Raw genomic sequence first — 26150 nt, forward strand, 5'->3', positions numbered from 1 at the left:
TAATCTAAGACAATGCAATTACGTATTAACCCTGCAGGCCTCGAAAAGCCAGCAAGAGGAGCCATGTGTGTTTTTACTTCATTCTTTTATTTTTGTTTTATTTTCTGTATCAAACTACCATATTACGATGCACAACTTCACATCTTTCACTCAAGTTTCTCTCCACAGTAAAAGTTTCTAATAGTAGTGTGCGTTTGCTTACCGATTTGCCTTATCACTATTACTATTTTTCGTAATTATGAAAGAGCAGTTAAATAAAGAATGAAATACGTAAAATACTGGGAAATTTTCAACATATATTTAAAATATAAGAAGAGTAATATAGAATCACTTTTACTGTTTCATTTGGAGTGCATAGTGATTTCTAGTTCTTAATCTAATATTGTCCCGAATTTTACATTTTTTTCTCATGTCACAATAACTGCGCTCGGAGTAATGAAAAGCTGTAAGTATGATATCAGAAGAAAATTAATAATTGCCAAAACAGTATTACACAGCATGTACCCATATTTGCAAATTAATTTGCGATGTGAATGACTCGTTCCACACGATTTATCTTGCAAAATGATCCACAGAAAGTGAAACTAACTAATGGTATTACTGAGTGCACTGACAGGCTAATGGACTGAAGAGATGAATAGAATTATACTTTTTGGTCTAAAGAAAGCTTGCATGTATACGAAATCACTATGACAAAAGTTACTACATCATTTTCGGTAGTCCAATTATGACTACGTCAGCGCATATCGAGAGCGAAATTCTGTTTGCTACTAAGTGCCTATCATGCTATGTCGTGAGTCACGTGCGAAAGAACGATTTCGCCCATGTTTAGAAATAGCGCAAAGGTTATCTCGTTCAGGGACTGCTTAGATAGTCTGCTACCGCCATGAGCTAATAATGATAAACAATTTACTAAAACGTGTGTTAATATTCTGATCGACAAAAGGATGTATCATCCACAAGAAATCATCAGCAATGTCGTGCACTAAAGTATTTGTACATGCAAACATCTAACGTCACGTCCATTCAAACCAACGCCATTATTTTGCTTCAATAGCAATAGTAAGTTATAATAAAGCAGCTCACAATTTTTCATGCCGCTATAACAAGTAGTTCTTCTCTAAAGGTTGTAATCCCTTGACAGGATAACAGCCAGAGTTCATGTTGCGATGCTGTAGCGCTCCTGTTTTTCCCATGTTTCATTAAACGATAACACAGCATTACTGGCTCTCCATTTCAGAGTATTTCACCCCACAGATACATTCTTCTGCACCGATGTCAAATCTTTACTGAACGAGTCACTGGGATTTGAGTGCCGAAGTACACATTTCCGGACGAAGTCTGGATAAGCTAGGTCCCTGTAAATTGGCTTTATGGCGTCCAAAAGAAATAGAAATCTTGTGTTGGGAACACGCTTCTAAAGCTTCAACCTTACGGAATTTACACCGTGATTCTAGACCAGGCGGACAAAGTAAATGTAATGGCTTTCTCTCATTTGAGAATGTTTGTGGAAGTACATGGCTCAGTCTGTTTCCTAAATCATTTCTCTTATTCCTGATGGTCATTACATTATCACGGCTGAAGTTCATTTACTGTTTTATAAGATATTTAACCCTTCAGTGGCTTGTCAACTCACAGTTTGTTGGTGTACAGAGTCTGAGTTAAGGCTACGCAACGTGTCCTCGATCGATAAATGAAAACCACAGCCTTCTATGCGGAGTAATTTCAAAGATGTCAATATACAAAAGATGTCTTTCAAAACTTTCACTCAAGAAGTGTAATAAAATTAAAAGTAAAATACTTCTAAAAGACACACTGAGATAAATTAAATTACATTTTACATAGGAAAAAGTTAGTAGTATCATAGGAATTGTTCTGAAAAATACCAAAAATTTCTGAGATTTGCTTGAAAACTCCCCTAACACCAACGTTTTGGTGAATTTGTGGAATGGCACAAGAAATTAAGGTACAGATGTATTTAATATCATATTTGCTAATCAGTAATTACGGCAATAGTTAATATTGCTCATCGCACTACTTTTTGTTTACTAACTGTGATGTTTTTTATTGCCTTTCGGTAGTTCGTGAAATGACCCAGGTATGCGTTGATTTTTACTGCTCACTCCATATTTATCGTAACACAGATTTCTCCTGCATTTTGACAGTGCCTTCTGTACGAATGTATATGTTAAAATAATTGAAAAAAAGTGTCAAGAACTAGCTAAAATTGCTCGTCGACGAATACGACGTTCCTACACTGCCGTGTAATTTCGTAACTCAGACGTCTTGAAAATGAAAGACTGTTGAAAGTATTTAATAATTATATTTCAAATTAATAAGCGAAAAGAGTTTGTCAGAACAAAAAATCTGGAAAAATGTAACTGTGGATTTACTGGTGTATTTTATAAAAAAAACTCATACACTGCTATGCAAAACTTAAGGACGAGGTGGGTGAAGTAACAGAAAGCATTAATAACTCGATGGAAATGAGCGAAAGGGCGGGAGCATGTTGCCTGAGACGTGTCAGCCGTGCACAGAAAGCTGGACGTCACGTGGCGTTAGGTTAGCGCAACTATAGCGCCAAAGCGGGCTGGCCCCGCAACACGAGGCAGATCAAGGAAACGGAAAAGGCAGCATGTGTCAATCAATGAGTGCTTACGGTGCACTGTGGTGGTGTTCTTCGTTACAACTTCTCTTCAAATGGGGAAAAATCATGGGTAAACTAGAAGAAAGACATGTATGTCGATTACAGCGTAGGAGTTTGGAATTGCTCACAGTGTTGCTTCATTTGCATGGGGAATGTTCCAAAATACAGGCACTGCTGCCCGAATGAGAGGTGGTGGTCCAACACGTTCAACTACAACAGCAGATGACCACTAGATAGTGAAACAGGCGAGAAGGCATCCATCATCCACATGAAACAGCTGATTCAATTGCAACCACACGCAACATGACCACAATGCACGCTCCATAACAGCAGGGCAACTGCATGGGCGTGATCTTGTCAGACGACCAATACGTTTTGTTCCGTTGACACCTACATGTCAGCGGAGCCTTTTGCGGTGGTGCCAAGAGCATAGCGACTGAGGAGTGAGGTCAACACGCGTTTACATCTACACGTACGAGGGTGGTTTGAAAAGTTCTCGGAATCACCACGAGAGGTCAGCGGTAGTGCAACGAGTTTTTCACAGGATATTCATTGGACTGCTGTCTGTAAACACGTGTCATGTCAGTGCTCTTGGAAGAGAGCTGTGGCGCTGATGTGGTTGTGTTGTTGTTCCCGCGTAGTGATTTGCGAGGATGGAAAAAATCGAGATTCGAGCAGTGGTAATAAGTACATCATAAAGAAAGGTATGAAAGCAAAGGAAATTCATACCGATTTCCAGAATACACTAGGGGACTCTGCTCCTTCATATTCAACTGTTGCCAAGTGGACAAATGAATTTAAATTTGGTCGGGAGAGCTTAGATGATGATCCGCACAGTGGTCGGCCAATATGTATCACAACTCCAGAAATTATTGCAAAATGCACAAAACGGTCATGGAGGATCGCCGATTGAAGGTGCGTGAAATTGCTCACGCTTGCCAGATCTCATCTCAAAGGGTATATAACATTTCAACTGAAGAATTAGAAATGAGAAAATTATCTGCAAGATGGGTGCCGCGACTCTTGACGCTGGATCAAAAAAGCAAGAGAATGGACATATCGGAACAACGTTTGGCCCGTTTTAGGAGAAACGAACAAGAGGTTTTGCGCCGGTTTGTGACCACAGATAAAACTTGGGTGCACTACTATACCCCAGAGACAAAACAAGAGTCAAAGCAGTGGAAACATGCTGATTCTCCGCCACCAAAGAAAGCAAAGGCGGGAAACGTAATGGCATCAGTGTTCTGGGATGGGAAGGGGATTCTGTTTGTAGATTATCTCCCCACTGGGCAAACAGATACTGGAGGATGCTATGCTAACCTCCAGGACAAATTTCAACAAGAGATACGCGAAAAAAGCCCGGTTTAGCAATGAAGAAAGTCATCTTCCATCAAGACAAAGCGCGCCCACACACACATGCTGTCACCATGGCAAAATTAAGCGAACTAAGTTATGAATTGTTGCCACACTTGCCTTATTCACCTACTTTGGCTCCATCAGACTTCCATCTGTTCCCAAAACTGAAAATTTTTCTTGGTGGACGAAGATTCACTTCAAACGAAGAATTGATAGCCAGAATTGACAACTGTTTTGGAGGCCTGGAGGAAATTCATTTTCAATGTGGGATCAAGGCACTGGAACATCGTTGGACCAAGTGCTCTAATCTACAAGGAGACTACATTGAAAAATATAATAAGTTTCAGTGATGTGAGTATTTTTTTTCTATTCCGTTCCGAGAACTTTTCAAACTACCCTCGTATATCATACTCCGCAAGTGTGGCGGAGAGTGTTTCTGAACTGATCCTTCCTACCCACTTCCACTCGCGAATGGCACGTGGAAAGAATGATTGGCGTAAAGCCTCTGTTTTACCTGTAATCTCTCCAATTTTCTCGTCGTGGTGCGAGATGTATGGTGGAAGGAAGTAATACGCTGCCCGAGAGTTCCTGGAATGCGTTCTCTCGAAATTTCAGTAGTAAATCTCTCCGTGAGGCATAATTCGTCTCTTGTAATGTCTGCCGCTGGAGTTTATTGAGCATCTTTGTAATGTCCTCTCGCTGACTAAACGATCCCGTGACGAAACGCTCCGCTCTTTGTTGGATCTACTCTATCTCTTCTATTAGCCCTGCCTGGGAAAGGATCCCATATTGACGAACAATAGTCTACTTCTGAATCGGTTGAACAAGCGGCTTATAAGCCACTTCCTTCCTGGATTAGTTACATTTCCTTAAGATTCTTCCAATGAACCTCAGTCTGACATCTACTTTTCCTGCTATTTGTGTTAGGTAGTTATTCCACCCAAGGTCGCTTTGGATAGTTACTCCTAAATATTTTCCGGTAGACACTGTTTGCAGCACTTTGCCATCAATAGTGGAGTTGTACAGTAGTAGATTTCTTTTCCTAAGTGTAGGCCTACGCAGTATGTTATAATTATTCGTGTTCAAGGTGAACTGCCAGAGCCTGCACCATTCATCATTCCTCTGCAGTTCCTTCTGCAAATCGACTGCCTTCTGGGATTACTATTTTCTTACAGGCAACTATCATTTATATACACTGTAGATAGTTCTGATCCTGTCACACTTTCCTGAGATACCCGGGAAATTACCTTTACGTCTATCGATTTTGTTCCATTGGGGGTGACGTGCTGGCTTCTATCTACAAGTAAGTCTTGAATCCAGTTGCAAATCTGGTCTCTAATACTCAGTAAACTCTTAGTTTTTTCACTAACCACCAGTGCGAGACGGTGTCAATTGCCTTCTTGAAGTCAACGGACACGGTATCAACTGAAGCGTTTTTTTTTTTTTTTTTTTTTTTTTTTTTGTCTATAGCGCTGTGGATCTCATGAAGGAACAGAACGAGCTGAATTTCGCAAGATTTCTGTTTACAGAAGCCATGTAGATATTTATAGAGGAGATTTTATTTCTCTAAAAACTTCGTAATTCTTGAGAATAAAACATTTTTCATTATTCTACAACAGGTGTTTCTCACATCTTCGTCCTCATCACCGAACATTTGATGGTGACTCTCAGATGCTCTGAAATTTGTATCCTGTCACTCTTGCTAACCAAAAATATCTTCCTACCTTTCTTAACATTCTTTGTCACACCCGTTGTCATAGGTGCTACCAAAGCGTTGCGGTCACTGTGCCTTCAGATAGTTCAAATGGCTCTGAGCACTATGGGACTTAACATCTGAGGTCATCAGTTCCCTAGAACTTAGAACTACTTAAACCTAACTAACCTAAGGACATCACACACATCCATGCCCGAGGCAGGATTCGAACCTGCGACCGTTGCAGTCACGCGGTTCCAGATTGTAGCGCCTAGAACCGCTCGGCCACCGCGGCCGGCCACTGTGCCTTCCTCTACGTTGTTTCGCGATGCGCGATCGATTATCTGAATATCTGCCATTTCGTCGTTCGTAAGATGACTGAAAGAAGGGACCGTGTTACGATCTTCCGCGGCGAAACAATTTCGGAAGACCATGTTCTGTATTTCGGCCGTCTCGCTGTTATCTTCAGCTCCGGTGCCAGCATGTTGGCCGCGCGGGATTAGCCGAGCAGTCTCAGGTGTTGCAGTCATGGACTGTGCGGCTGTTCCCGGCGGAGGTTCGAGTCCTCCCTCGGGCATGGGTGTGTGTGTTTATCCTTAGGATAATTTAGGTTAAGTAGTGTGTAAGCTTAGGGACTGATGACCTTAGCAGTTAAGTCCCATAAGATTTCACACACATTGTTTTTGCCAGTATGTTGATTTTACGTTAGACCAATAGCTTTTATGGTTTTTGCATTCATCGGATGACAAAATTTTACTTCCACAATCATTGAACGATTCTCACATTGTTTTCCCCATGCTCACGTTAGCTTCGTTCAGTTTTTGTTTCTCAGCTAGGCTTTAACTACTCTTGAATCTGTGATGAAGCTATCTGTGTTTACGTAGCTGTTTTCTAACGCGGATTTTAAGTCACGGTGGGCGTTTCCCATTCCCTAAGACCTTGTGTGAAACCTAAATGTCTAAGGCAAATTGAACGATACTTTTGAATGTTTTCATTTGTGCTCCACATCTTCGTCATCACTGAATATTTGACGCTGACTACTCAGATACCCTGTAATTTGTATCCTGACATCAGTCAAAGTTATTGTGACACTGTACTCCCTACCCATGTGCGTCTTTTCAGGGGTGCATTCGGCCCTGAATTCATTTTTATAGGCGATAGTGTGCGATCGCATCGGACTGCGGCCGAAATACTGAACATGGTCTTCCGAAATTGTTACCGAGCGAGGTGGCGCAGTGGTTCGACACTGGACTCGCATTCGGGAGGACGACGGTTCAATCCCGCGTCCGGCCATCCTGATTTAGGTTTTCCGTGATTTCCCTAAATCGCTCCAGGCAAATGCCGGGATGGTTCCTTTCAAAGGGCACGGCCGACCTCCTTCCCCATCCTTCCCTAATCCGATGAGACCGATGACCTCGCTGTCTGGTCTCCTTCCCCAAAACAACCCCCCCCCCCCCTTTCCCCGAAATTGTTTCGCCGCGGAAGATCGTAACACGGTCCCTTCTTTCAAAAAATGGTTCAAATGGCTCTGAGCACTATGGGACTTAACTTCTAAGGTCATCAGTCCCCTAGATTTAGAACTACTTAAACCTAACTAACCTAAGGACATCACACACATCCATGCCCGAGGCAGGATTCGTACGTGCGACCGTATCGGTCGCACGGTTCCAGCGCCTAGAACCGCTCGCCCACTCCCTTCTTTCAGTCATCGTACGAACGACGAAATGGCAGATATTCAGATAACCGATCGCGCATCGCGAAACAACCTAGAGGAACGCACAGTGGCCGGCCGCGGTGGCCGAGCGGTTGTAGGCGCTTCAGTCCGGAACCGCGCTGCTGCTGCGGTCGCAGGTTCGAATCCTGCCTCGGGCATGGATGTGTGTGATGTGCTTAGGTTAGTTAGGTTTAAGTAGTTCTAAATCTAGGGGACTGATGACCTCAGATGTTAAGTCCCATAGTGCTCAGAGCCATTTGAATCATTCCGTTTCCTCCACTCTTCTGGGTATTTCAATTTTTCTGTCAGCAAGTGTACATACACACTATGTGAAGTGAACACTACTCATGTAATCAGATACTTTCCGGTTCTTACTCTTTGTTATAGTCATTCATTACACCAAGTGAAAAATGGTTCAAATGGCTCTGAGCACTATGGGACTCAACTTCTGAGGTCATTAGTCCCCTAGAACTTAGAAATAGTTAAACCTAACTAACCTAAGGACATCACAAACATCCATGCCCGAGGCAGGATTCGAACCTGCGACCGTAGCGGTCTTGCGGTTCCAGACTGCAGCGCCTTTAACCGCACGGCACACCAAGTGAAAGTGGTGTACAAGTTGTTTCTTTCCTGACAAGTAACCCCTTGAGTGCGAGGTCGCAAGTTCAATCCTTAGTAAGGCTCGTTCGAAAGTGTTATGTTAACATTAATGATACGAAAAATATTAGCTGTTAACGACTCACCATGTGCATCAGGAGCGTGACAGAAAATGAGTGTCCGAGAGGTACGAGATCAATCTTCTAGGGTATGTATGTATTACAGCTTCACAAATGTTAAAACAAACCATTAACTTACACCATCAACACTAAATGATAAATGGCACGTCACAGTGATCACAAAGATTAGCTCCATCGAGATAGGTGATCTCCTTGGGGGTTACAAATCGTGCCGGACGTTCTGCTAGGTATCGACTATTAGAAAAATGCATATAGAGTCATAGTGGTGCTGCGGGGTGACGAGAACTGATGGAATGTGATGGCATGCAACCGAATGCAAAACTGTCTGTCATGGAGCTTATTGTGAAACTGGCTACCCTTTAAGGCGTAGCTGCAGGTAGTGCGATAATTTGTTTTATAGGCACGGAAAAAACAAACATCCAGAGGCTGAATTTGTCCAGTGTTTCCAGGTGATATGAATCGCAACGTCACCTTTAACGAGGGATAGTTTGCCCTAAAGTAGTATGGCTTTTATACTCAGACCAGGAATTAAACAACAGCAAATTCTTTTGAGCGGCTATTGAACAATAGCATTCCTTACATCTTAGTTGTAATTCTCTTACGCCCATTTTCCCTCTTTTGCTCGCTGTGACGTAAATATTTTCTACTGCCCTGAAAAGTTACGCACATGAGAAAAATCGAGGGGATCAGAGCACCTCCTACTTCTCGCAGCGTGGCAGATAACTTTCCACTCACTTTACGACATTGATGTTAGCTGATCTTGATATAACTCTCCTGGAACTTCTAATTTCCAGGGCTCCTTTCATATGCATTTACTATTCAAATCCCGATTGGTCGAAGTTGGAAGCAAGTTCCTTACTAAGTGATAGGATTAGTTTGTTTATTTCACCTACAAATTTTCGGGCCAATTCCGCAGTTTGTTGTGCGTCGTCAAGCTGGCGCTTTGCTTTGAAATTCTGTTATCTTAGGTCTTCCTTTTCTGTAGTACTATCTGGAGCTATGCAACCATCCAGTGCTTCCCTTAAAATCGCTGTAATCTATATCGCGCGCAACTTGATTCGAATAACATAGTAGATCACTATCACGCACATCCTCTAAATTGTATCGAGTGTTCTTCAAACGCGCAGACACCAGTTTTTGCTACAAGTACGCCTTTACCTCCCTTGAATATCCATAGTTTTTCTTATGCACTACACGATCACATGGCTGCGGACTTATTGGAAATCTGGCCTTCTTCTTTTTTTTTGCGGGTGATCTAACATGTACGTAATTATATTTAGTACCTGCTCCTCGGACAACGATTGTTCTTTACTACGTTTCATTGGAGACGGGATTTGTGGCTCCCTGTCCGACAAGAACGATGAACTACATGGCTCAACACCTGTTTCAATATCACTTTCACCTGTTAAGCACTTATCGTCATCATTGTACTCATGATTTACATTGTCCGCACAGCCGAGTGCATACGACACCACACGTTCCACTTACTCATCTTACAGAAACATTAATATTTCATATGCTACTTCTTTCTCACTCTGACGTGCTGACGTGAGGAAAGTTTCCAATCGATTTCTCACACACAGACAGCAGTTGACCGGCGTTGGCTGGTGAAATGTTGCTGTGATGCCTCGTGTGAAGAGAAAAAATGCGTACCATCACGTTTCCGACTTTGATAAATGTTGGATTGTAGCCTATCGCGATTGCGGTTTATCGTATCGCGACATTGCTGCTCGCGTTGGTCGAGATCCAATGAGTGTTAGCAGAATATGGAATCGGTGGGTTCAGGAGGGTAATACGGAACGCCGTGCTGGATCCCAACGGCCTCGTATCACTAGCAGTCGAGATGACAGGCATCTTATCCGCATGGCTGTAACGGATCGTGCAGCCACGTCTCGATCTCTGAGTCAACAGATTGGGACGTTTTCAAGACAACAACCATCTGCACGAACAGTTCGACGACGTTTGCAGCAGCATGGACTATCTGCTCGGAGACCATGGCTGCGGTTACCCTTGACGTTGCATCACAGACAGGAACGCCTGCGATGGTGTACTCAACGACAAACCTGGGTGCACGAATGGCAAAACGTCATTTTTTCGGATGAATCCAGGTTCTGTTTGCAGTATCATGATGGTCGCATCCGTGTTTGACGACATCGCGGTGAACGCAAATTGGAAGCGTGTATTCGTCATCGCCATACTGACGTATCACCGGGCGTCATGGTATGGGGTGCAATTGGTTACACGTCTCGGTCACCTCTTGTTCGCACTGACGGCACTTTGAACAGTGGACGTTACATTTCAGATGTGTTACGACCCGTGGCTCTACCCTTCATTCGATTTCTGCGAAACCCTACATTTCAGCAGGATAATGCACGACCGCATGTTGCAGGTCCTGTACGGGTCTTTCTGGGTACAGAAAATGTTCGACTGCTTCCCTGGCCAGCACATTCTCCAGATCTCTCACCAACTGAAAACGTCTGGTCAATGGTGGCCGAGCAACTGGTTCGTCACAATACGCCAGTCACTACTCTTGATGAACTGTGGTATCGTGTTGAAGCTGCATGGGCAGCTGTACCTGTACACGCCATCCAAGCTCTGTTTGACTCAATGCCCAGGCGTATCAAGGACGTTATTACGGGTACTGATTTCTCAGGATCTATGCTCCCAAATTGCGCGAAAACGTAGTATAATATATTTGTCCAATGAATACCCGTTTATCATCTGCATTTTGTTCTTGGTGCACAAATTTTAATGGCCAGTAGTGTAGTTCCCATAGCTCTGCGTTGTATCGAGACCACTGGCATTGTAACACTGATGTTACTCCTCGACTAAACAGTTCAACCACTCCACTTAGCATCATGATGTGCTCACCTTTGGATACCTTCAGTGCCGTCTTATGCTGTCATTAGCAGCCAATATTATGGTAACACGGTAGACAGTATGTGGGGCGTCGAATGCCATAAACACCGTTGATCTTCTGCACCATGGCATTCAAGGGGTTCCTTGTGAGATTTTGGGCCTTCAGTATAACTGTCACATGTCTTAGCACTTCTCTTCAACGGCATTTTGCATCGATGTTAAGCAGGCCGTTTACGACAGCGACAGGTCGTCCGTCTGACGAGGCACTGAACTTTTGGCAGGTACGGGCAGTGACGAGCTGCGCTACACGCGCCTGACGGTGGCGGCCACGGACGGGTGCGCCGCCGCCTACCGGCGCACGCACATCGCGCTCAGCGGCGAGACGCAGGTGTGCGCCGGCGGCGCTCCGGGCGTCGACTCGTGCGACGGCGACAGCGGCGGCCCGCTCACGCTGGCCCACCAGCCGGGCGCCGGCGACCCGCGCCACGTGCTGCTCGGCGTCGTCTCCTTCGGCGCGCGCCGCTGCGGCTCCGACGGCTTCCCCGGCGTCTACACGCGCGTCGGCGCCTACCTCAACTGGTTGCTCGACAACCTCCAGCCCTGATCTCCTCCTGCTGCAGCCTGGGCTCGTCTAGCTACGTGCTGTCCCTGTGGTGCATCCGCGTCGCCGATGGGACTCGGTGGGGATAACGAGGCCATCAACCCCTCGCTCCCCCTTTCATTTATTACTGATGCTCTAGTAGTCAGAAGAGAAACAACATTCTAATACATCTTTCGCCAGTTTCATTTTCGCAACGATATTCACTTATTTGTTTGTCACCTCCTATTTATTGTCTTTTCCGGCAGATCAAATTCTTCATTACGTTCTGCCCAACACGTACCACATTTCGAGCTCCCATCCAGACATTTTTTATGCTGTAGTTAATGCAGCCCCTGTTACGGGCAAGTTTTGTTTTATCATGTGGAAAGGCATCGCGGATGAATTATTTCTTAACATGTTCCGCTACGAAGAGTGTACAGAATTTGCTAAGGAATGAAGTTGATAAACGTTCATTAATACAAAGTAAGCAACGTTAAGTCAGCTGCAGTTCTGACCTTCCAAAGCTCTACACCAAAATCGTGTCTTTCAAGTGTAATTGAAGTTACTCTTGTATTACAATGTTACCTGCGAGTACAACATGTGTATTCATTACGTTGTAATGTTATCACAGCGAAGCATAACGTGAGCATAATAGTGTCATTTTTCGTAAAGATATTTTATTTTTATTTTTTGTTAGTCTGCAGCTAATAGTATTTCTTGATATAACTGTACGACATCTACACTTTATTGTTTATTTATTTCATTGTAGTTATTTTCGAAGGTGAAGCCCCATTACCATGCACTCCTTTATCAAAGATAGATAAAGAGTAAATTCCAGTTGTCATAAAAGTCGTCTGTCATTACGTCATGAAAAACTCCATATAGGGCTAGTATAAATATAATCAAGAAGTATATCCTATTACGCGAAAAATCGGGGCACAATGAGATTTCACTCTGAAGCGGAATCATTGCTGATTTGAATATTCCTGACAGATTATAACCGTATGCCCCATCAGGACTGTAATAGAGGACTTACGCCTTTCGCAGCAACGGATCCACCGTTTCAGCTATTTTATTAAACTAAACTCTTTTATTGTCCTGAAATACAAGGTATTACAACTTTTTAACAAATGTGTGTACGTAGCTTAATGACGGTCAATACATCTTTCAAATTATTTTCGTGAAACACGGAATTAATAATAATAATAATAACAACAATAATATGACAGCTATTGAAGCACGACTCACGATCCGCCTTGGAATCTCACTTCTGCTTGCATCTCTTCTCTTACCTTCACATAAGCCCAGAAGTCTGGAAGGTAGGAAAGTAAGTATTGGGGAAACTGAAGCTGTGAGGACGGGTCGTGAGGTCTGCTCGTATAACTGAGGTCGGTAGAGTACGTGCCGGCGAAAGTCAAAGGAGCCAAATTCGAGTCTCGGCCCAGCAAACGATTTTAATCAGCCACAAAGTTTGAAAACTGCTGAAATGTCAAGAAATATACCGTAAAATGGACAACTACGTACAGAAAGTTGGGCTGAAGGTGAATCAAGACAAAATGGAATTCGTGCGATTAGGAAGAAGACAAGAGTAGCAATAATTTCTTGAGATAAATGACACGAGGTTCAAGAAAGTTAATCAGCTGAAGTAATGGAAACTTGGTTTATCAGTGACAAACACAAGAATGGACACCAAGCAAAGAATAGCAGTGGGAATCAAATGCATGTATTCCCTTAGGGAGACACGCAGCTCAAAATCAATCTCTGCGAATACTAAAATGAGAATATATAACACAGTGATATTCCCAACAGTCATGTATGGCTCAAAAACCTACAGCGTAACTAAATGACAAAAGGAAAAACTAATAATCTTTGAAAGAAGAGTAATGAGAAATACTTGGGGACCCATTTCAGATAACGAGGTATGGAGGCGAGGAAGAGTGAACAAATCTACTTCTTGATGCTACAAGCAACAATCCTACAGAAGCTGAAGAGCAAAAGGATCCAGCGAACGGGCCATGTAGCCCATAAGCCAGAAGAAAGACAGGTGGAGAAAGCAACTCCACACGTCCCAAAGGGCGATTAAGGCAGCGGTTGATGGACGACCTGACGAAGATCTGGCAGTCCTGGGGATTGAAGACATCTGGAGGAGCCATGCACGAAGCAGAAAGGAATGGAGTCAGTTTGTGGAAGCAGCGTGTGATCTGGAGAGCCTGAAATCGCCGGGTATTTATGTATGTATTTTTCAAAACTTTGTTTTTGTATATCAGCTGAGACTCAACTCTCTATGAACTTTTTATGCAGGAGCCCCTGATAATGGGCCTTCGGTCTTGGAACTGTTTGTGACTTAATATATAAAGTGAAGCTGTTGAACATTTATTTCTGGAAATAACGCCAGCTTTTCAAAAAGGAAAGGCAATTCACCGCTTGGTTACTTGACAAATAACATGTATTCTTTCTTAATAACTTACATTGTTAATCAAGAATGAACTCTTCATTCCGCAGTGCAGTGTGCGCGCTCTCCACCACACAGTGAAGATTCACTCTGGAAACAGCTCCTGGGCTGCAGCCAAGCTATTTTTCCTCCCTGTACTTCCTTCCATGAGTGTTAGTCCAGCGAAGTTTGCAGGAGAACAATTTTGATGTTCAGAAAGTAGGAGAGCAGAACTGGGAGGGTGTAGCGAAAGGCATGGTTTCTGGGTCGTGTCCGGTTTTGCTACAGAGTTTTAATCTGTCATGTAGTTTTAATACATTGTTAATATGTGTGGCCCATTTCCTCAGTTTATATACAAGATACACCGCATTAATAACATATATTTCAGCGTAATCTATTGCGACATAATCTTTCCACTGTCGCTGGTAGCTTTCCAGTTTCGTCCAGAGAAAATATCTTGGACCTGACTTTGATCAGTTTATCTGCTAAAATTTGCACTGTAATTTGAATTTTTGCTGCATTGGCTTTTTCAGATTAATCGACAAAATTAAACTGCACTTTGTCTTTTGAAATAAAAATACACAGTTTAAGATAAACAAAATTTTATAATTTTCTATATGTACAATATCATAAACCATTAGGTCTTTTACCTCAATAACAATTTACATACTGGAGCTTTTCGTCAGTTGTTTGAACTGACCTCGTCGTCGAGAGGAGGTTAAACCCCAATCTTCCTTCCTCTCTTTTCTTCAAGCAAGGTGCACATGTGTCATCATTAACAACTGGTCGTTTCTTCAGGAATTCGCCTTCTTCCCCCATGACCCATGGCAAGCGAACAGTGCAGATGTCAAAGATTACATCTCCTCTTTCTGACATTCAGCTTAGATGATCATCAGAGTTTTATTAGTCTGTTAGAGAAACTGGCATCTTCTTCCACTTCCTTCATAAACTGATAAATTTATAATTGCCGGTAAACAATCTGATTGTAAGTGCATCTCACTTTCCAAAACTACTGTTCTTTTTCACAACAGTACTTCAAGTTGAATATTTCCAAGTATATCACTTTCTCGCAATTGTAGTTCATCACCGGACCATCTCATGAACATATGTATGGCTGGACCCCTTGCTTCACTGTAACGCTATACATGGACGAACAAGAACTTTTACTCCATCTCAACAACGTGCTTCCGTTATAAAAACATAGTTCATTACTGATGCAATTGTAAACAGAGTATCCTTACTTACAGGACAAACGTCGAAAGGAAAATTTGATTAAACTGTCAAAGAGCTTACCATGTTCCGTAAGACCATGCTCTTGATTGTATCAGAAGTAGTTTCTAGTATGGTTGTAAACTGACAGAATTGGCTTTACCTTTTGAATGCATAATATCATTCGGAAAAAAAAAGACTAGAGCTCTCTCTTTCACAGTCAAATCTCAGTTAAGACTGTGAATGCAGAGAATATTTAAAGACTGAAACATTAAAGAGTCTGACAGCTTTAGACATTGTAGTGGAAAATATAGATGTAGCTACTGATATAATACTACTTGTCTGAATTTAATTTATTCTATTATCATCTGTATTTGTAGAAATGCCTTATAAGCGTATTTTATCTGTGCATATTTGTAGTTTGGCTAAACTGGTGCATGATGCGGTACGGGACCTATTCATGATCATGAGGACAGACATTTACCGAGTTCTCTCTTTTCATTGTACACACAAACTCTGATTGTATCCCTGCGGCTGATGTTTATTTAGACTGAACAATATCCCCGACACAAACAATATCGCCGATACAATAGCAGAGAATGGACAAAAATGCTGCTTTCCAAAAGGTTTTCTCTGTCCTAGAGTTGGTAAATAACCCTGCTGTCACTGCCACCTGCCAAGAGCCGCCGACTGAATACCTCACTTTTCGTGCATGGTTGATCGCTGCAGCTGAAATATTGCTTGATTGTGTGACATTTTTAGCTACTAAACATCTTCTAAAATTGTACAACAAGTTGTATAAAACACTTTACTTTTTTGTATAATTCTGAAAGAGATTTTTGTACAAAGAGCAGCTATTGTAAGAAAAACTTTGTTAAATAAACTTGTAATATTTTATCATAATTTTCGAATTCTCTCATTTCACTTCAATGAAAATCATTGAATTTACTCAGCTTCAAACAGCAAAGAGATCAATTTAGATATTTTTGTTAACATTAGTGGTGTGATACTGCTGTTTCTAAAACAGTGTCTATGTCAGTGTCATAAGGGGCCGATATGAAACCTCCCTCTCAAGGAAAATCAAGTTAAGATCGGAGACAGCCATCCGACTCATCCATGCCCCTCCTTATTTCCCCTTATCTTCCTCCTCCTCTCTCTCTTATGTCCAATCCCTCACACCTGTGTAGCATAAATCCATGATGGTGATTTACCCCACTTATGCTACTTTAAGTACATATTTCTACTACTATGTTTTCAGATAGCCCACTTGTGCTACATTAGAATACCCATAATGCCACTGATTCCTCCATATTCCTCTATACCCCTTCCCCCTCCCCCCCTCCTCTGACCCACTGTCAGAGAGTGCCTTCAATAATTTGGAGGTGCATGCAGTATTATTGTTATTGTTATTATTATTACTATTATTATGTAATATATAAGCAATTATACTGGAACAGGCAGGCATCAAGAGCGATGGAACAAGCAGCATAGGAGCACTGGAGAGGCCAGTCTCCATCTGTCTGTACAGCATAGGGGCTGAGAGACGCCCCTCGACTGAGGGTAGTGATGCTCGTCACACCAACCGCAGGGGCTGTGTGGCCTTTTATCCTCATGCATGTCTGTGCCTGCACTGACGAGGACAGAGCCACAGCTGAGGTTTGGGACAATATTTTCGGATCATCTACGTCTGTGTAGCCCAACTGCATGAATTGAAAAGGTCCAGAACACACATGCATTTTTTCTCGTGAAGCTAGCTCCTAGTGCCACCTCGTTCAGCTACTTCCCCCATCACCACTCCTCCCCCAAATTCCTATCTTTTCTGAGACAGATGCAATTCTGTCTATGTCTGTGCCTTGAGGGAGGCACACCTGTCTGAGCTGAAAAGAATAAGAACAGTACATTGGAGGATGGATATGAGTGTTGTAGGCAAAGTTAAAAGAAGTGGCATATATATCACCGGAGGGAGCTTGTTAATGAATGGCGCATGCTTAAGTGTCATCGAAACTTCCTGCACGTTCGTCAGAGACCGGGAAAAGGGTCGCTATTCAGGAAGCTGTAGAAATGGCGAAATCTTATGTCAGCTGGCTGAAAGCTGCACCCTCAATGTAGGACCGAGTTACTGCCGAGGCATTTACATTATCGATTGGAAACATTGTGTAAGACAATGACATTCAGTTTCCTGGTTCGTAGTCGACGCTGCCATAAGACAAAGGAGAAAGAAGAGCAGTAAAAGATGGCAAATAACAGGAGTACAAAGGGAAGAAACGTTTGCATAACAATTGTATGAAATAACGAGATACCAGGAAGAGTTAAGCAGTAAATTTAGAATAAAGCAAAAACCAGCGCAAAAAATTGAAACGATATGCTGGGGCGACACCAAGAGAATGTTTCAATAACACAAGGTAAGCCGTAGCGAGACACACAGTCCTTAGCCATGTGGCAAGCAGCGCAATGGAACGCAGAGAGCCAAATATCCACTCATTTTTTGCATCTCTAAAACTTTTGTCTAAGTAAATAAACCAAAGATAACTCTGTCTCTGTCGTTAGCTTCTCAATAAAATGTTTACGTTTTGCGTAGGAAATAAAAAAAACACTGGTTTTCAGTCCGTGTGTGTGTTTCTGCTATCCAGTCATTCTCATTCTATTTTTAGGAAACTATTCGTTACAAGAATTTGAGCCCTTTGCGTCTTATAATCCCACATCACAGCTTGATAACAAACTGGTTTTTTTCCGTTGTTGTTCGTAGTTATTATTATATTTTAAAACTAATATTTTCTAAGAGTTTATAGTGAGAAATATCGTTGCGGATCAGCTTACGTTCGGTGCATTTTGGACCACACATTGCTGCATACGGAGTACAACTAACGTATCTAAATCATTTTTAAAGTTATGAGAATGGCCAACTATTTCTGGTTTTTGAGTAAATAGGCGATATATGTTGGCGATTGGTCGTTACAGGCTACAAAGCACCAACTCTGATGTTATGTCCGTGTGCTAAGTGAAAACTATGTGACTAATGATATTTCTTTCACGAAGATCTCATAGATGCATAGTAGCATTCGTGAAACAATAATTTAAGAGAGAAATATTTTCGACATTTGACATGAGTTTCTAGCTCCATCACGAATACTTAACTCTGCATTGTTTCTACACATTCACAGTTCACCTAACAGCACTGTGCAACTCTTGGACTAAGAAAACTACAACAGTTTCCAGGAAGATCATTTAAAGAAACTGGCTCCAGATCTGATTATCGAATATTTCGTCTGTGAGTCTGTCTGAAAGTTTTTCTTGGAAAGTTGTAATTAAGTAATATTTGATTATTTTAGTCTCAAAAGAACGCATTTCAATACCAAAGTTATTGAAATGATTTGTATCAGAATGTGGTAAACAAATTATCCAATACTATTATCGCTTTGTGCCAACGGGCTTGTCGCTGTGGTAACACCGATTCCCCTCAGATCACCGAAGTTAAGCTCTGTCGGGATGGGCTAGCACTTGGATGGGTGACCATCCGATCTGCCGAGTGCTGTTGGCAAGCGAGCTGCATTCAGCCCTTGTGAGGTAAACTGAGGAGCTGCTTGGTTGAGAAGTTTCGGCTCCGCTCTCGGAAACTGACATACGGCCGGGAGAGCGGCGTGTTGACCTCATGCCCCTCCGTATCCGTATCCGGTGACGCCTGTGGGCTGCGGATGACACGGCGGCCGGTCGGTACCGATGGGTCCGCCAGGGCCTGTGGACCGAGTTTACGTTTTATCATCACTTTGTAAACAATAGCGGAATAGACTGCAGTGTCACTCATTTCTAACTACGAAAAACAAATTAACTCACACTTGTTCCTGAGAATGTTGTAATTTGACGATCTGCAGGATGTAAACATAGTTCTCGTAGTTGAGCAACCGTCAAAATTATAGTTCCGATCGATTTGATGCGTTGCACCAGGGGTAAGCGAGTAGGTTTATTTCTATTGGTCGGAGCCTGGAAGATAGTGGAGGAAGCCACAAATCTAGCAATCTACCACATACCGCAGCTTAATACGTAAATTTGCCTAATAGAAATACTGCTCATATATTTAGAAATGCATCTCTTCAAAAGATATGTAGAAACACATGCAATAACAACCAAAATAAAATAAAATGTGTGGAGTTGGTGAGTTGGGCAGTCGACGGCTGCTTGGCGTTATTAACAGTGAAATCAAAGCAGATCCGTCGGCGATAACCCTTTCAGGGGCAAAATAAAAAAAAAATTAATTTTTCCTTGTTTTTATTGTATTAATTTGCATACAGTAAGACAGAAAAATGTAAAAATTAAATGAAATGTACATAAACTGAACACATGCAGGGTGGTTTGAAATGGAGCCACTGCCCGCTAAATGTCATCACTTTTGATGATACAGTAAAAAGCAATTCCTTTCTGCAGATAAGCATAAGGCTACCTGGCAGTGACTACATGTCCATCTGCTTCTGTGGGGTTGTTTCTTTGTGCTGCAGTGCACACAGCGCCTTGAGGTTCCATGTTTTGGCAGAAGTTCCGATATACGTTTCTCATGGGAAACAACAGTTTTGAATTTTTTTGCAGATGGTTCTGACGGTGTACTGGGATGGTCAGGACTATCTTGGAAGACATTACTGCCTACCAGGCCTGTGGCAGCACGTCTTCGAAAATCCTTTAGCACTTGCCTCGCTGTTGGATTTCATAATCGAAACAGATTAAATTAATTTCTAATAGAAATATCAACTATATACCAAAATAATCTTAGCCACCACCTTCGTGATTTCCTGTCTATTGCATAGAAACTGTTCATCATATCTGCCTTATCGACACATCCCATAGTTGCATTATATGATTTCACTATTTTTGGGCAAGATACCTTTGTGATTTTTCCATCCTTTTCTTTACGGCTGACTTCTTCAACACATACAGGCGAATCAACTGTAGACAGCAATATGAGTACACGTTTGTCTTTCCATTTGATGCAGGCAATGCCATCAGAACGAACTGACGAGTCAAACTCTCCTCTTTGCAACTCTTCATCTGTTTTTAGCGTAGGAAGTCCTTTTCTGTGTGATCTAATTGTTCCGCAGGCAAAAAGTCCGTCATCTTTTAGCTTCTGTAAAGGTGAGACACTGGTAAAAAAAACTGTCAAAGTATATCCCTTTCCTTCCAAGCCTTTACACATATCTCGCACAATTCTCTCTCCTAAGGTTTTTTCCACTATGCCTTCAACTTTTCCAGTATAAATCTGAAACTCACAAATATATCCAAGCTTATCAGCTCTGACCCAGATTTTGTATCCCCTCTTGATTGGCTTTTGGGGCATATATTGTTTGAATGCGATTCGTCCTTAGAACTTCACCATGCATTCGTCTATAGCTTGCTCCTTAGTAGGTGCATAGAATTCTTTGAAGTTTATCAGTATCTGGTTGATTAGTGGACGGATTTTATATAATTTGTCATAATTTCTGCTCTCCCTTGAAGGCATAACAGCATTGTCATTGATGTGAATATGTGTCAAAAGCCAGCTGAACCTTTTTACCGAGATTAGTGAGGAGATGTACTCATCTTGAAGTTCCTTATGGGATGACCAGCAATCACAATAATAACAAGGTTTCTTGATTCTCATTAGAATCTTTATAGCCAAAAATACTTTTAGTTCTGCTTTAGAAAGAGGCCTGAAACTGCCACCTTTCTGTGTTGTGTACAGGTTAGACTGGAAAACTATGTGTTCTAAAATAGTGTCACAAAACAGACACAAAAAAATCTACTGGTTGCATATCTTCACTGTCATTTTTAAGTTTTCCTCGTACACCAGCTTCCTCTGAAAAATTGGCGGCAAGATTTATTGCACTGACGTCCTTTCTCCATGAAAAATTCGCAATGGAAGACAGTGGCAAATCGTCATTAGTGCTGAAACTGTCATCAGTGTCATTGTTAAAATGGTCCTCACTCTGACTTTCCGAATAATTTGAGATAAAACACGTGTTTTCATTCGCAAATCCAGATCGCTGTCTTCAGCTAGCACATCACTTTCACTGTAACTGCTGGTCTCAATCTGTGAGTCGGGATCTGACGGAATATCTGCGAAAAGGCACTCCAGAATTTTCTCATCCTTTAGTCTGTGAGAATACATCACGTGAAACTGGAAAAAAAATTCGTCACACCTACTAATGATGCCGTTACAGGAGCAGTGGTTTCAAATGGAACCACCACAACATTCACGGAAATAAAATGCATTATTTTGGTTATTATTGCAGTACATATAGTATTAATGTAAACAGAACAGTATTCTGCATTTAATACATGCATAAAAGTTACCTAATACAGAATAATACAGTCACAATTTGAGAACAAAGACGTTCGCGCACAGCGTACAAAAATGGCTATCCAACTCGCCTCACTAATTGCAAACATTTACAGATTTTGAAGCGATTCCAGTGACAGCCGCTAGAGGGCAGCACCAACTAGGCTACTGAATGGTGTCCTCAAATGTAGCCACTGCCCTTTTGTTACAAAATGAGAAAATTGTAGGTGGTTTCAAACGGAACCACTTCCCCTGAAGGGGATAACATGTACCCGTCATCTTGCCTGGTATCCATCCAATCGGCGGTACGGAAGTACATGCCAATAACGTTGCTGACACTCACGATACAATCGTTAACGTCAAATACACAGTTTCGGCTGAACGTAAAATCCATTTTCACTCGCTGTTCGTTGAGGTTAGTTCGTCTGTTTTTAGCTTTCGTGTCACCTTGGTGAATTCACGTTTTAGCGAACCAGTTTCAATGTAGTAAATAGTCTTACTGCTTCTGTAGCGATGCGATTTAACAAGGGCAGATATTCATTATGTTGCCTTTAGAATAAGAATCTTTAAGTACATTAACTTGTGCAACTTGTTTAGCAGCAAACAACTTAGTTCTCGTGACGACAGTCAATATGCAATTGTGTGCGCATTGTTACTGCTGTTTGTAACACTCCACATAGCTCGCAGTATTCAAATAGCCTACCATTTTAGTTTCATAACGGTCCTGTCAGTGTTGATTCCAAGTCGTGTCCAAAACTTAAGAGCTCTGCCGTGTATTTGCGTGTATTTTTATCCGGTGTGATACTAACAAGTTGCCCGTCACGGTACGCATAACTACACGCGAACATGATGTACTGCACACGTGTGGGCTAAGGTGTAGCCTCGCTCGGCTTTGATCGGTCCTTCGCGCAAGTTCGCAGTACAGCACAACTTTTCATATACACTACTGGCCATTAAAATTGCTACACCAAGAAGAAATGCAGATGATAAACGGGCATTCATTGGACAAATATATTACACTAGAACTGACATGTGATTACATTTTCACGCAGTTTGGATGCACAGATCCTGAGAAATCAGTACCCAGAACAACCACCTCTGGCCGTAATAACGTCCTTGATACGCCTGGGTATTGAGTCAAACAGAGCTTGGATGGCGTGTACAGGTACAGCTGCCTATGCACGATACCACAGTTCATTAAGAGTAGTGACTGGTGTATTGTGACGAGCCAGTTGCTCGGCCACCATTGACCAGACGTTTTCAGTTGGTGAGAGATCTGGAGAATGTGCTGGCCTGGGCAGCAGTCGAACATTTTCTGCATCCAGAAAGGCCCGTACAGGACCTGCAACTTGTGGTCGTGCATTATCCTACTGAAATGTAGGGTTTCGCAGGGATCGAATGAAGGGTAGAGCCACGGGTCGTAACACATCTGAAATGTAACGTCCACTGTTCAAAGTGCCGTCAATGCGAACAAAAGGTGACCGAGACGTGTAACCAATGGCATCCCATACCATCACGCCGGGTGATACGCCAGTATCGCAATGACGAATGCACGCTTCCAATGTGCGTTCACCGCGATGTCGGCAAACATGGATTCGACCATCATGATGCTGTAAACAGCACCAGGATTCATCCGAAAAAATGACGTTTTGCCATTCGTGCACCCAGGTTCGTCGTTGAGTATACCATCTTAGGAGCTCCTGTCTGTGATGCAGCGTCAGGGGTAACCGCAGCCATGGTCTCCGAGCTGATAGTCCATGCTGCTGCAAACGTCGTCGAACTGTTCGTGCAGATGGTTGTTGTCTTGCAAACGTCCCCATCTGTTGACTCAGGGATCGAGACGTGGCTGCACGATCTGTTACAGCCCTGTGGATAAGATGCCTGTCATCTCGACTGCTAGTGATACGAGGCCGTTGGGATCCAGTACGACGTTCCGTATTACCCTCCTGAACCCACCGATTCCATATTCTGCTAACAGTCATTGGATGTCGACCAACGCGAGCAGCAATGTCTTGATACGATAAACCGCAATCGCGATAGGCTACAATCCGACCTTTATCAAAGTCGGAAACGTGATGGTACGCATTTCTCCTCCTTACACGAGGCATCACAACATCGTTTCACCAGGCAACGCCGGTCAACTGCTGTTTGTGTATGAGAAATCGGTTGGAAACTTTCCTCATGTCAGCACGTTATAGGTGCCGCCATCGGCGCCAACCTTGTGTGAATGCTCTGAAAAGCTAATCATTTGCATTTCACAGCATCTTCTTCCTGTCGGTTAAATTTCGCGTCTGTAGCACGTCATCTTCGTGGTATAGCAATTTTAATGGACAGTAGTGTAAAATTAGAGTGCAGCATTCGTTTATCGGCTCGATATTCTTCAGAATGGTGCCGGCGCTGCTTAATCTTCACTATTAGTTAATGGTATCGGAAGCTGAGAGGTCCGGCGGCTGTCTGCACTCTACTGACTCTTTGGTGTCCAGTGATCTATTGTCACAACCTTTAAAAAATGTATACCAGTGACAGAAGAGAAGGACGAGTTTTCTCCTACCTTGCTGCCGGATAGTCGAAGGGTATCGCGAATTTGCTACAAAAAGATATCACAACACTATGCACAAAGAATTTAAAGATTTAGTTGACAATGAAAGACGATTCTTCGTCGCGTTCGTAAACAGGCACACGGTGCTCAACTTGCAGGCGTGGAGGACGTGATGAAATTGTAGGTATGGTTTTCTGAAGGCACACGCATTATTACCCTGTCAGTTGCAACAGTTTTTAATGAAACTGAACGAATAGTACGGGTACTTTATATACTACTGCAAAGAATGTCGGTTAACTCATGGGGCAGGGGTGAAACGCTTTTTCGATTTATACCTGCTAGTGTGGAATTTAGGAAAAAAAAGAAAACCAATAACGAAAATTAGAACATCCGGAATGAGTTGCAGACCTTGCATTTTAAGTAGACTTGACTGCACATTGCCCACCGTAAGACGTTGCAAGGTGAGAAACTGCTAACAATCCTAGCTGCTGACAACAATCCCTGAAAATTAACCCTTCGTTACTCTCACGAAAATTCGTGACATCGTCACTCGCTCGGTTGACTGGCGTCATCCACAAAGCAAGCGGTCTATTTGTATACTTTGAACGGTCTTTATTACTGGTTTTATGATTTTTTATTAAATCTAAATATAATATATTTAATATTTGTACACAGTATAATATATTCTAACGTTTGAAACAGTTTGACCATTCGAAGAACAATATCTTCAACTGAATTACTGGCATTACATGGTCCCTCTTGTTGCTTACCGACGTACGGTTCTAAACTCAAAGTGTAAGATGCTTTTACATCAACCAAAGCAAACGCTTTGAACCCACACTTTGATGCTTTGCTAGGAATATATTGCCTGAACGGGCAGTTTCCTCCAAATGCCAAAAGCTGTTCGTCAACAGTAAGATATTCACTAGGAGAAAAATATTTTTGGCAAGTGTTCTTGAATAGTTCAAGTACCTCTCTGATAGCAGCCAACTTGTCAATCTCTTTGCGAACACCTCTATCACGGATATTATCAAACCTCAGACATATCAACAGAAACCTGAATCGGTTTTCACTTATGCATAAATGCATGATTCAAGTCCGTTTCCCTTTGAGTTGTCCCTCAATTTCGATATACTCTTCCCAGAACAAGATTCACATAGATATAACAAACCAATGAAAACTCTGATCTCTATCGTATGTTTTTCTTTAGCTTTCGTTTCCCAAGAGCCGGCCGTGATGTCCGAGCGGTTCTAGGCGCTACAGTCTGGAACCGCGCGACCGCTACGGTCGCAGGTTCGAATCATGTCTCAGGCATGGATGTGTGTGATATCCTTAGGTTAGTTAGGTTTAAGTAGTTCTATGTTCTAGGGGACTGATGACCTGAGATGTTAAGTCCCATAGTGCTCAGAGCCATTTGAACCATTTGAACCCTTTCTCTAAAGAAGTTATCACGAATTTATGCATATATTATTGCATGTTGCAATAATTCTTATTATGTTTTCATCCAAGAACAAGTTCAGAATTTCTATTTCTGTCTTTTTTATACGAGTTTGATTTTTTGATCCAGGCAAATGCGTAATGAAATTAAAAGTTCTGCTTCTAACACTGGTAGGATATTTATTTTTCCTCCGTTTAGTTATTCCATCTTTCCCTAAATAAATGCGTCCTCTTGAGTTACTTCTTCCTGTAATTCATATTCATCATTTTCTGACACTTCTTGTTCTATTCCTGTATCATGACCGCTATCATGAACAGAATCCTCAGTCTCTGAGTCAGCGCTATCGCTGAGCATCTTCATCACTCAGCTCATTGAACCATCCCAACCATACATTAGGATGTCTACTAAACTCTGTCCGAGGTTTTTTGCCTTTTGACATTTCTTCCAAAATTTAAAAATAAAGAGAATATTAGGTAACATGGAAGGTAACTGCAATCAGTTTCAATACGTCTAAATTTACGCACATGAAAGATCGATTGAATCCAGGAAAGCAATAAAGTAATAAAGACTTACTTTGTTTCATATTGTGGCAGCAGAGTTCGCGCGGATGTACAAGTGTCCTCAAGACTATAATAATGTTTCATAA

General features: G+C 42.2%; 1 protein-coding gene across 1 annotated transcript in view; it reads left to right on the forward strand.

Annotated features, from left to right (window-relative positions):
- LOC124551771 overlaps positions 1–16129 on the forward strand; it is a 236086-nt gene extending 219957 nt beyond the window's left edge. Inside the window, exon 9 of the mRNA XM_047126470.1 lies at positions 11288–16129. Within this exon, the coding sequence (XP_046982426.1) occupies positions 11288–11610 (323 nt within the window). The 3' untranslated portion in view covers positions 11611–16129. The remainder of the gene's footprint in view (positions 1–11287) is intronic.
- Positions 16130–26150: the final 10021 nt, after the last annotated feature.

Source organism: Schistocerca americana, chromosome 1 (genome assembly GCF_021461395.2).
Source record: "Schistocerca americana isolate TAMUIC-IGC-003095 chromosome 1, iqSchAmer2.1, whole genome shotgun sequence".
NCBI lineage: Eukaryota > Metazoa > Arthropoda > Insecta > Orthoptera > Acrididae > Schistocerca > Schistocerca americana.